This window comes from Ipomoea nil, unplaced genomic scaffold, assembly GCF_001879475.1.
Source record: "Ipomoea nil cultivar Tokyo-kokei standard unplaced genomic scaffold, Asagao_1.1 scaffold0642, whole genome shotgun sequence".
NCBI classification, from domain to species: domain Eukaryota; kingdom Viridiplantae; phylum Streptophyta; class Magnoliopsida; order Solanales; family Convolvulaceae; genus Ipomoea; species Ipomoea nil.
The window spans coordinates 5175977-5188972 of NW_017617070.1; the positions used below are offsets into that span (position 1 = coordinate 5175977).

The 12996-nt window shown below is 35.3% G+C and overlaps 1 protein-coding gene across 5 annotated transcripts; it reads left to right on the forward strand.

Moving 5' to 3' along the window:
- Window positions 1-3567: 3567 nt before the first annotated feature.
- Window positions 3568-11928, forward strand: LOC109174551 (nuclear poly(A) polymerase 4-like). Of its 5 annotated transcripts, none has more exons than XM_019323761.1 (13): window positions 3568-4075; window positions 4237-4314; window positions 6046-6186; window positions 7335-7397; window positions 7492-7653; window positions 8015-8128; window positions 8210-8272; window positions 8490-8819; window positions 8918-9082; window positions 9249-10142; window positions 10243-10338; window positions 11292-11368; window positions 11466-11928. In XM_019323761.1, exons 1-13 carry the CDS (start codon window positions 3938-3940, stop codon window positions 11488-11490), a joined length of 2346 nt encoding a protein of 781 aa, XP_019179306.1. In that variant the 5' UTR covers window positions 3568-3937; the 3' UTR covers window positions 11491-11928. The 5 variants fall into 5 exon arrangements, with proteins under 5 accessions (XP_019179306.1, XP_019179307.1, XP_019179309.1 ...); XM_019323762.1 differs by having other exon boundaries at window positions 11556-11928; XM_019323763.1 differs by having other exon boundaries at window positions 3569-4075; window positions 6046-6153.
- The last annotated feature ends 1068 nt before the right edge of the window (window positions 11929-12996 follow it).

Genomic DNA, 12996 nt, shown 5'->3' on the forward strand with positions numbered 1-12996 from the left:
TTGAATATGTTTAATTTTTTAGAGTTTAGACTTTAGCATGTTTAAACTTTAGATATATATATTAATCTATATATAATTATATATAATATATATAATTATATATATATTGTTCTTCCTAACTTGTCGCCTAGGCGACAAGTCGGTCGGGGGGCGCCGCGACTTAACAAGGCGCTGTGATAACTATGGTGTATAGGCCTGTTTGAGCAAAGAATGTGGAACTTTGTTTTCCAAAGTATATACTGTATTTACTTTACGGGGTTGAGTGGCGTTATACTTAGCTTCGTGCTAACGGGTTTTGTTTGCTACTTGTTGTTTGTTAACTCCTTTCAGGTGGGCCCAGTTCGTACGTACGAGAGAGTACGAGTTAGACTAGTTTAGTTAGATGACTTTGTAGTCTAAACTCTTGTTGTTTTGGGTTTTGTAGTTGACTACCTTATCTTTTGATGGTGTTGAACACCGGGGCTTTGTTCCCCAAGTTTGGTTATAGTACTTTAAGTTTGACTCCTTTAGATTCTTTTTTTAGCCTGTGCAGTCACCGTGGGCAGTGACACCTCTTTATGTTTATTTAGTTGTTTTAATCCGCTGCTTTAGTTTATCTTTAAAGGTTTAGTTTGTTAATTAAGTTTAAGAAAAGTGAGGTGTTACACAAGTCTTTTGTAGGGAGACAATTGGTGCAGGCTTGCCAAAAAAATACTTTCACCTTGGGAAGTGTTTTTAATTTCCAGACCAAAGCCCATTGATTCTGTCCTCTTGTCGAAGATCTCCATGTAGAACTCCGTAACAACTTTTGACAGTGAAATTTTCATCTTCCTCTGGTGCCCATATTAATTTGTCATGAATGTGCTGCTCAGATAAATGAATTTTTAGAATCAATTCAGTATCCCTGGTCTAAAAAATATCTCTAATTGTGTCCTCATCCCATTTGTTGTTCTCATGGTCCTTAAGGGTATCAACTGTAACATTCTCCATGAAAGGGTAAGGAAATGTCGCTACTGTTGGATTCTCCCTGTCTAGGAGCCACTTGTCTTTCCATATGTATACAATGTTGCCCCTCCCAATCTTCCATCTGCTATGTTTTCTGACAATCTCCTGTGTTTCCAGCAAACTACTCCATATAAAAGAGGGGTTAGAGCCTTTTTGAGCCTCCAAGAAGGTGGAGTTTGGGTAGTACCTGGCCATATATACTTTAGAAACCAAAGAATCGGGGTGATTAATAAACCTCTATGATTGTTTGCACAACATAGTAAGGTTGAAATTCCTAAGATTTCGAAATCTCAACCCTTCCCATTCCTTAGGAGCACACATATTGTTCCAAGATTTCCAATGAATACCTTTATTCCTTCTCTCATCACCTCTCCACCATTAAGCATTCATGGTTGTTTCAATTTCTTTTATCAACTCTTTCGGTAGAAGAAAAAACCCCATAGCATAAGAAGGTATGACTTGGATAATGCTCTTGAGAATGACCTCCATCCCTACCCTAGAAAGAAACCTCTGATTCCAGCCCCTAATTCTCCCCAGAATCCTTTCTTTTAGAAAACCAAAAATTTGTTTTTTGTTTTTTATTTTTTATTTTTTTATTTTTATTTTTACGCATAATCATAGGTAAGCCAAGATAGTTTCCACTACCACCTTCCCTCCTAACACCCAAGATCTCTGTCACACACTCCCTCATATCCTCCTCTACATTACCACTAAAAAAAGGGAAGATTTGTCAAAATTTACAATCTGTACAGAGGCTAGAGCATATTGATCTAGGAACTGTTTAAGGTTAGACGCATTATAGTGGTTAGCTTTGTTGAAGATAAAGCTGTCATCCGTGAAAAAAATGTGGGAAATGGATGGGGCAGACCGAGCAACAGAAATACCATGAATCATTCCCCCTCTCTCATAATTTCTTAACAAGGCACTAAAACCTTCGGCAACCAACATGAATAAATAGGGAGATATAGGATCGCCCTGACGGAGGCCTCTCTTGGGAACAATTAGACTTAAAAAAACGTTGTCTATTTTTAAGTTTATGATTATTTATTTATTTATTTATTTATTTTTTATTATTTTTTATTTTTTTTGAGAATGAGCTTATAAAGCTTAACATTGCATGTCTAAGTAAGTTTTGGGAGCTATTAAGTATGTTCTAGTGATGCAAGTTTATATCCAAAGTGTCCAAGTAATTAACAACTGCATTGCATTATAATTTTGATACAAATTAACTTGTTATTTAAGAAAAAAAACTTGTTATTTAAGAAGGAGAAGAAATAATAACAACAACAACAACAATAATAATATTGAAACAAAAATACACAGTAATTCTATTACTGCAAACCAAACAGTATAATTTAAATTTCACTTTATTCTCACACACCTTTCCTCCCATGAAATTATAATTATTTTTTTCTTTCCTAATTTTCTTCTTGCAACAAATCACCTCGTAACGGGGCGTTTGGTTGGAGGTAGAGAATTACGTGGGAAATGAATTGCAATTTCATGGGAGATGAATTACTGGGAATAACGTGTGAATTTAAATTCCAGTATTTGGTTTATAGGAATATAATTACTTGAAATTTCAATTCCAATGTTTGTATACATGAGTAGTTTGGTACAATGTAGTTTGGTTGTAAAAGAATTGAAATTCAATGAAAGGTGAAATTACATTGTTTGGTTGGAGGGAATTGCAATTCCGCTGAATTGCAATTCCCTCCTTTTGCTGAATTACAATTCATGCCTCCACCCTAGGAATTGCAATTCCATGCTTTGTGGAATTGCAATCTCATTATAAATTACTAATTTACCCTCATTAGCATTATTATATTAATATTATTATATAAGGGTATTTTAGTATTTATTTACTTCTTCCCTCTCAATTCCTCATCACCCTATTTCTTCCTACCAAACAATGTAATTTAAATTCCCACTTTATTCTTTTCCCACCGAATTACAATTCCTTTCCCCCCTAATTCCTTCCTTCCAACCAAACGCCCCGTAAGTGAATAATAAGTAGTATAAAGTCCAAAATGTCCATTGTTGTTGTCAGACATCAATTTTAATTTTAGGTTAAAAAGGGAGGTCTCATTATTATTATTTTTTCTTCTTAAAATCCATGAGATTAAAATTCCAAGGGGATGAGATTTTAATTCCATGAAAATGAGGGAATTACAATTCCGTGGAATTGCAATTCCTTCTAACCAAACTAAAGAATTTAGTGACATTTGGAATTAGGTAGAAATTAAGTAGGAATGTAATTTAAATTCCCTCCGACCAAACACCCTGTAAGAGTTCCATGAAAGAAGCGGAAAATAACTTCCCGACAAAAAAAAAAGAAGAAGTCATTTTCTTTAAAAATTCATCTCTTTTCTATTGATCATACTCTATTTTCTATTGACTTTAGTATTTTCGTCTTTGCCAAACACAAAAAATCAAAAAAATAATTTTTAAAAATCATTTTCCCAATTTTCAAATACACCCTAATAAAAATCTAATTACACTACTTTTTGTTAGATATAAGTGCTAATTTAACTTACTTTTATAAATAAATATATGAAGTAATACTCATACTTCCTTAGTTTCTTCCCAACTATTTTCTAATGCTGCCTTCGGGCGATTACCCGGAAACATCCCAAACCATTTCCCATTGACCCCCGTCTTCCTCGGTCCAGATCTCTCTCCTCCTCGTCGTCTCTCTCTTTATATATTTGTGAATACCTATAAAGCCTTTTCTGTATATATAGCTCGAGATTTCTATATAGATTGTTTAGGGTTTTAGTTTTCTTCCGAGAATTTAATAAAAAAGAAAATTATTTTTTCCGTATTTCCTGTTCGGCATATTATAGGTGTCATGATCTCCAAAATTTAGCTTTAATTTTATAAAATTGTTGTAGCTTTATGAGTTTCGTTTTTCTTTTTTGAGAAAAAAATATAATTTTTGAAGATCACTGTGATGGTGGGCTCGGAGAACTCAGCTGAGACTTTGCCGCCATCAATGGAAGTGGCACCGAGGAATTACGGCGTAACTAGACCGTTGTCTCTTGCGGGGCCGTCTGAGGCCGATAAACATAGAAACGCAGCTCTTGAAAAGGTATTTTCTTTTCCAGCTTTGGACAGATTCTGGTATTACTTATTGTTGGTAGGTTGTTTGTAGTTAAGATAATTGAGTTCATGTTTGTAAGCTGCTTAGTTTTTATCATCTGAATATGGGTTTAAATTTATACTGAAGCTGTTGAGTTTTTTTATTTGAAGTTTCTGAGAGATTCTGGGCTGTATGAGAGCGAGGAAGAGACTGCAAGGAGAGAAGAGGTGTTGCGGAAGCTTGATCAGGTATTTCAGATTTCTGTTTAGCTCAATGGTTGGTTGCAATAATTAGACATTTTCTCATCCATTGGTTGAGTTTGCTTCATGTATGTACTATGAATAACCCAAAATATGCTTAAGAACAGGCACAATTCATCTCTCTCAAATAAAATAATAAAACAATAAAACATTTAATTAGTTTAGAACTTCCCTAATCTTAAAAGCAGCACTGACCAACAGAATCTCTGGAGACAAACAACGAAATCCAAATTCTTTTTGCCTAAGCACCGAACAGCTGAATAGCAACAACTCAAAATCCAAAATCTCTTTGCTAAGCACCCAACAGCCACAACTCATTAGGGGCCAGAACTTAGTCTAAGTGATCGAACTAAGCCTAACGCGCTAAAATCCATTGAGTGTTCCACAAAGCCAAATTACACACTCAAGAGCAAAGAAGATTCAAGAGGCCTAAAATGCATTTATTCAAGAATCTTGGAGCAAGAGTGGCCCAAGTGGAGAATTCTACGTTGAAACCCAAGAGAGGAGATCAGGAATTGTTTAATTGGATCCAAATAAATCAAGGACTTAATTTGAAGCTAATTAATTCTGGTGTGTCCGAGAAGGGCTTTGGCCAGCTGCCAGTGACAAAGGGTCTTTGTAGAATGGGACTTGCTTGGAATTGAAGATACTAGTTGCTTAGCCCACAGGGACATCCATAAAAGCAAGCTTGGCCGTGAGATGGCAGCCCATATGGTGTGGAGCAATCTGAATTTTACTTCTTAGTTTGTAATTCAATTAAGTCTTAGTTAGTTAGCCAATTATTAGAATACTTAGCAAGGAAGTAACCTAGTTACTTCTAACCCTAGAAGGGTTCCTAGAGATTCATATCCCCTTCAAGCATGACCTGTTTGTAATATTTGTAATAAAGTGTTTTTTTTTTAAAAAAATAAAAATAAATAAATAAATTTGCTGGAGGTTTTTTGATTGTTGACCCCCCACAATTTACCAGCTGAGTTGAGATAACAAATATTGATGTCAATTGTTATTGTTATCTGATGTTTCTGAATGGCATAGTATATAGAGGTTTAAACTGTCAGCAATGAAGTGAAGTGTATTGAAAACTTTGTTCATTTTCCTTGTTTTTTATTTTTGATTTTTTTGGGGGCATTTTTCTGTTATCCTTTTCATTTGGTATTTAAATTTTATTTAATATAATTTTTAGATATTAAAAATATTAAAAGCTCATGTGGCATTTGCCATGGCAGCTTATCGTCACTCACGCAAAAGCGTAGATACTGACTAGTCTAATGACTCTAAAGGTGTTCTTTTTAATCCTCAATTTTACCAATTTTTAAAGACGTGGGCCAAGTTGACCTAAATTGAGGTCAGAGGGGCTAAATTGAACAAATCCAGTGTAGGTATCTCCTAAGTACTTTGATTTGTATGTGTAATTCTTTCATCATATAATGGTTGCACACTCACTTATCTGTAAGGCACTTGGCATTTGCAAATTTTTTGAATTGAAACGGGGTGAAACCCATATGGCTATATCCTTGAGCTGTTGTGTTGCAAGTATATTCTACAGATTTCAAAACTTTTGGTACAATTTAGGTTTGCTTTTATCTCCTGGTTCTATGTTTGTTTGCTTGCCTGTTGAGCATATTATTTTCATTGCATGAAACATTATCTGATGTTTACAGCTACTTTTATATTGAAATCATCTTACAAATTCTTTTACTAATAAATGTTCTCTTGTAGATTGTGAAGCTTTGGGTGAAGCAATTGACCCGCCAGAGAGGTTATACAGACCAAATGGTGGAAGATGCAAATGCTGTCATATTCACTTTTGGGTCTTATAGGCTTGGTGTAAGTAAAAACTTCTTTTATTGTTACTTAAAGGTCCGTAAGGCTTTTAGGCTGCTTGCTTCTCCTATAATGCATGTTAGTGATCCATCTCATTTATGGAGGCAGGAAAGTGCATGCATCTCTATGATGTGCACATGCATAAAATATTTCATTGATTATCTCTTTACCCTTATTTTTATATGGGTACAAATGAAAGCTGTTGGGTATGAAAAATATATTATTGGGATGAAAAAATATGTTATTAATGGCTGTTCTCTAACTACTTTAAGCTGTTAGGTGTAGTTTGGATGAGCTTATTTTCAGCATATGAATTGGTATGAGCACTTGCAATTTTTTTTTGTATAGTCTTATAAAAATAGTTTATGACTTTTGGAAAGCTTTTTGAGCCTATTTCCATAAGCTATTTCAATTAGCTTAATAGAATACATTGAAATGCAACTTTTCAGAGGCCACCTCATCCAAACCAGCCCTTAGTCTTGTTGGAGGATAAATTCTGTAGTGCATTTAGTTTAGTAGTTGAGTGTGCCATTATCATATTTGTATGTTGATGGTCAATATTATTGATTTTTGCTCTTGTTTAAGTCCTGACAAATTTATAATTGCACAGTTTCCTCGTATAGGGAATTAGGGACGATATGCTTTAGAACTAATACTCTTTAATTTTTAACATTGACCAACAGGCTCCTATTGAGATATTTTGATTGAATAAGAAATGCTTTGCTCTTATATTATTATTGTTGTTGTTGTTATTATTATTATTATATTATTATTATTGTTATTATTATTATTATTTAAATACTTCACAGGCTGATAAAGTGACACAACTTCCACTGCTTGGATATTAAATATGTGAAATGAGTGAAAGAAGAAAACAGAAGAATTTAGTATCAACTACATGTATTCTGTTTTTACAGGTTTTCTGTTATTAGTGCTGTTAACCAAAACTGACGGTGCACAAGCAAGGGAATTCTTTTGGTGTGACCCTTGTATTTCTTCAATATTCTCTGGAATATTTTCTGAGATTGATCACCATTTTTCCTTTTTACTTGGATCTCTTTTAGTTAATCATTTTATATTCCAGTCAGCACCTCTTCAACTCTATAAAGTAATTCTTCCTCTTTACTAGTATGGATTGTTCTCAACAAGTAATATTATGTGTCAACAAGTAATATTTATTACAGGTTCATGGGCCTGGAGCTGACATTGACACATTATGTGTTGGTCCATCATATGTCCATCGAGATGTGAGTTTTAAGTTGTGTACTTGTGGCTGAGTTTCTGAGACAGTTTGGCTAGCAAGCATTGTTTACCGAAGATTGTTTTTTGTTCTCTCTGCAGGAAGATTTTTTTATTACTCTACATGGCATATTAGCAGAGAAGGAAGAGGTTACTGAACTTCAACCTGTTCCTGAGGCACATGTACCTGTCATGAAATTCAAATTTCAAGGAATATCAATTGATCTCCTTTATGCTAGTATCTCTCTCCTGGTTGTCCCTGAAGTAAGTTTGATCAAAGATGTTTTAAGATCATTTCCCCAAACAGTCCATTTATTTAACTTTCCCACTTCAATGTTTTGTTGTATTCCACATCTCAAGGTTTTATGGGGTCATGATAATTAAGATTGTTGGATTGCATTACTTTCTGTGTTTTTTCCGGATCTCTTTCAAGGACCTTTTTTTGGTGCTTAGGAATTTATCCTAGCTCTAAAAAACGCAGTGAGTATTATGTCATGTTTTTTCATGTTCTTGATGACTCCATCTTGGTGGCTTTGATAGTATATGCAATTTGGAAGTGAAGTTGAATTATTCATTGAGGTTGGATTATAATACATGCTCTTTATATATTTAATATTTTCAACAGAATTTGGACATTTCAGACCGTTCTGTTCTCTACAATATTGATGAGCAAACTGTTCGAAGTCTCAATGGGTGCAGGGTTGCTGATCAAATTCTTAAACTTGTTCCTAATGCTGAGGTAAGCATAGTTTTTACCTGTTGTGCATCTAATTATATCATTTTCATGATTTTTGTTTGTGTTCTTTTTAAAATCTCATAGCATTTCCGGATGACACTAAGATGCTTGAAATTTTGGGCCAAAAGGCGCGGCGTTTATTCAAATGTTAGTATTCTCCTCTCTCTCTCTCTTACCCCCTTGTGCCTTCCAATACTTATTGGTGTTAACCATGTTGTTGTTGTTGTTGTTGTTGTTATTATTATTATAATAATAATAATATAATAATAATAATAATAATTATTATTATTGTTATTATTATATTTCTGATATATAAAAAAATGTTTCGAAGGGAACATGATTTTTCTTTTCCTCGATTGGTAAGGTTACTGGATTTCTTGGTGGTGTAAATTGGGCTCTTTTGGTTGCTCGGGTTTGCCAGTTTTATCCTAATGCAATTCCTAGTATGTTGGTTTCACGGTTCTTCAGAGTCTATACACAATGGCGTTGGCCAAATCCTGTTATGTTATGTCCTATAGAAGAAGATGAGCTTGGGTTTCTTGTTTGGGATCCTCGCAAGAATCCCAAAGACCGGACTCATCATATGCCAATCATCACTCCTGCTTACCCTTGCATGAATTCTAGTTACAATGTCTCACCAAGCACTCTTCGTGTAATGATGGACCAATTTCAATTTGGTAACAAGATTTGTGAGGTAAAATGTAAGAGTTCAATTTTAGTTTTCAACTTGTTCACTCTCCTGGCTGTCTATTTTGATTGATGTTGCGCATCTTTTCTCTGCCTTTTGTTCAGGAGATTGAGTTGAATAATAAACATTGGGGTGCCCTTTTTGAGCCTTATATTTTCTTTGAGGCATACAAAAACTATCTTCAGGTTGACATTGTTGCAGCACACACTAATGATTTGTTGGCTTGGAAAGGATGGGTGGAGTCGCGGCTTAGACAACTAACACTTAAGGTAAAAGATATCTGTTTCATTTAATTCCAACAGTTCATAAGAACCTCTTGGTGAGTTGGTGCTGGATGCATTGAGGCATTATATATGTTTGTTCCTTTGTTCCTGTTTTCTCTCTAGTTGCTTTTCTCTTGTCAAGAGTTCATGTTTTTCATTTGATGTTTTGCAGATAGAGCGTGACACAAATGGAATGTTACAGTGCCATCCATATCCAACTGAATTTGTTGACGCTTCTAAACCATGCCCACATTGTGCTTTTTTTATGGGCTTGCAAAGGAAAGAAGGAGTTAAGGTGGAAGAAGGGCAACAGTTTGATATTCGTGGAACTGTTGATGAGTTTAAACAAGATGTAAACATGTACTCTTATTGGGGTCCTGGGATGGATATATTTGTGTCTCATGTTCGTAGAAAACATATTCCTGCTTATGTCTTTCCTGAAGGACACAAGAGACAGCGTCAGTCTAGAAACATAACTTATCATAGTTCTTGTACTCCTGAAAAAGATGTCAAAGGCTGCACATCCCCTGAAGAAAGGAATCCAAAGAGAAAAGCTGAAACTGAAATAACTGATGTGAAATCAGAGAAACCTGGGAAGCGGGCATCTATAAGTCCACAAAATCTAGGATCTGTCTCTCCTGCATGTGTTGAATTACCACAGATGATGGGCATCTGCGAAGACTCTACTCTAGAGCATAGGAATGCCAGTGATGAGGTCAGAGGTAGAGTAAACATCTCAGTGGATGGTCTATCTGGATGTCAAAATGGCATTGCTTTGAATGAAAATGCCCGGTCCCTACCTGTTAATTTAAGTGGATGTGTTATTCCTAGTGCTTTATTTGGAATTCCAAAAGAAACAGTTTCTATTCAGGAGGTGCTCACTTCATGTGAGGTCCTACAGAATGATGAAAAGGTGAAAGCACTGGGATCAGCTCAGTTGGGTGGCGCGGGAGCTGCAATTGGCAACAATGAGCAGCTAAATGGACCATGCAATCAAGGAGGACAGTTTGAATGTGTTGAAACTATACTTGTGTCAAGTAACAAAATCCAGAACCTCACTTGCCGGGTGAGTTTCTATGTTTGTGAATTTGGGTCAGGGATTGTTGATGATGGCAGTGAGAGTTTTACATGTTTTTGAAGATTGTGAAGCTAAAGGGTCCTTGCAGGGTGATATAAGCTTGGCAGAGCAGATTTCTCAAATTGGGGATCAATGTCTAAGTGCTAGTGGAGTATTGGGGAATGGCTTGGCTGAAAAAACAAAGGTTTATTACAAAACTTTTTGTTCTACATTCACTGAAACCTCATCATTTCTTATATTTATAAAGTAAACATTATATGGTATTATGGATTATGCACTTATCATGAGTGGAATACACCAATTTATGTTCCATTTCCACTGAAACTTTGCATTCTTATATTACTAAACTAAAGATGATGTTATGTCCATTATGCGTTTGTATTTAAGTCTACAGTTCTTTTTCTTTTGGCATTACTGTTGGTTGAAGAGCTGAAATGCTGTTGGTATTTTTCATAATACTGAAGTTTGGTTCATATATTTGTAGGTGTTAGGCCTCATGCAACTCTTGCATTAATAGATGAGCAGGACATAATATTGGTTAATTCTTCCGATATTAGTGTGTTGTTACTTTTGGAAAATTAGAAATTTCTTTGTTTTTTGGAAGATTGAGAACCCCTCTAGATAGGCCTTGCAAAAGTTGCTTAGTTGAAATTAATAACTTCATGGATTGTGTATTTGTTTTTTTCTGATATGGTTTATTCTTTCACTCAGAAGGCCTCCATTTTCATGAATTCATGAATGGTCAGGGACTTAACATGTGGCATTCTATACCTCCATACCTGGACTTGAATATGGATTGTGTTTTTTTTTTTTTTTTTTTTTTTTTGGGTGACGAGGGAAACCCGCAGCCACTACCTGAAGTGGGCACTGGGTAAACCCTGCCTTGTGACCCTAGCCGGCAAAGGACCACAAGGAGGTAAACTAGCCTAGGTTGCCCTTAGCTGACCGGCTCAAACCAAGGAGGCTGGGATTCGAATTCGTGACCTTGTGGTTACAAGTTTATATCTGTAGCCTACTTGGATGGGGTTACCCATTGGATTTTGTGTTTTGAAGCATAATTAGGAACTCTTCCTCCTAAGCATAGTCTTCTTTTTGGATTTCGTAAGTAATCATTATTTCTACTTTGCTGTTGTCTAGCCAAATCATGACATTGCAAGGATAGTTGAAACGAAGGATGTGACAAGTGCCGAAGCCGTGCAGGAGCCAGCAATAAGGCATGTGTTTCTCATGTCCTGACACTCATTATTTGATTTTTGCTCTGTTATTTTTATACTTTCTTGCTGGGCTCTTTCTCTGGTTCCTCTCTAGCAGGCTTAGTCTGGAATCAACAGCATGAATGCCTGGTGGGGAGTTGATTAAATGAACCACAAGTCTCATGGAAAGTGTGTGTGGTTATGCCAGCTTTGGACATGGTTGAAGTGGGCGGGCGGGCGGGTAGGTGTGTGCATTTGCCTTTTCTAGCTAACTCTTGTCTGGGGTTGCACATAAAATGCCTTGGTTGGACTGTTTATCAGAGGAGCTGGGCGAAGTTATCTGTTCTGCATTCCCTTGAGCTGCTTTATTATCACTCGAATTTGTTGTCAAAAATCTAATGATTGGTATCTTCTTTTGTTAAGAGTGAAAAAGAATAAGTAAATAGTGTTGACAATGATTTGTTTCTTTTTGTTTATTTTGGGGTTTGCTGCTGGGGGTTCTGCAACATGTATGTTTTGGAGTGTGTTGTTCTCTAAATGCGACAAATAACTTTATGTGATCTCTCTCTAGAATTGTGAAAGTCTCTCTCTCCCTTACTCTTTATTGGAGTTGACCAAGCTTTTCTATTAATTTTTATCCTAATTAGATGTGAAGATTTTTGAATATGTATTTACTGGATTTTGTATATGGATGGGATGGTTTCAGCAGTTAAATTGTGATAAACTCCATCATATCTATAATCCATGCTTGTGGTGTGGAAGAAGTTACTTCTACTAACCAGTAACCACACCTCTGCAAATTTCATAATTCTTACCACTCAGCTTAGATGAATAGATGAAATCAGGGGTGAATGTTGATGTCCCTGTTATCTTAAAGCTCAATTTATATATTTTGCAAATTTTACAACTGAGGATCAAAATATCAATTGTTGGATTTTGGTTTCAATATAAATAAATAAATATATAACTTCCCGTGCTGTTAACACAAAAAAAGATGTACTTCAAAGTATTAAAATGGTGCACTTAAGTATACAAATTACGTATTTTAAACACATAAACAAAGCATCTTAAGAATACAAACTATGCGCCTAAAGTTTTAAAATATCGTATCTTAAGTTTCAACAACTGATGCACATTAAACATACAAATTACGCATCTAAAACTTTAGACTGATGTACTTTAAGTTTCAACAACTGATATACCTTAAGCATACAAACCTTAAGAATGAAAATCACGCACCTTACCTTAAACATACAAACCTTAAAAAAGAAAATCACGCACCTTAAGAAGGAAAACCACGCATCTAAAGCTTTAGATCGACGCACTTAAGTTTTCAATAACTCACGCACTTTAAGTCACACAGTACAAAAATTACACACCTTAAGCACAAAAATTACGCACTTCAAAAAGAAAAATCATACACCTTAAATTTGACCTAAATGCAAAAAGACCAAATTGTCATCACATTTTCTTTTAATCATTGTTAATCCTGAACGCTGATTTCAGCAAAATCAATGGCTTAGATTTAACCGTACAAACACACGGAACACACCCAACCGCACGGGAACTGAATTATATATATAGGGTGTACATATGAAGCATTATGTTGTATGCATATTAAGTATGTGCACATATTAAGAATATGTTGT

Coding starts and splice junctions, on each gene's coding strand:
- LOC109174551 (XM_019323761.1), top strand. CDS start 3,938: ATGGTGGGCTCGGAGAACTCAGCTGAGACTTTGCCGCCATCAATGGAA. Junction 4,315..6,045: donor TGTTGCGGAAGCTTGATCAG/GTATTTCAGATT, acceptor GTTCTCTTGTAG/ATTGTGAAGCTTTGGGTGAA. Junction 7,654..8,014: donor CTCTCCTGGTTGTCCCTGAA/GTAAGTTTGATC, acceptor TATTTTCAACAG/AATTTGGACATTTCAGACCG.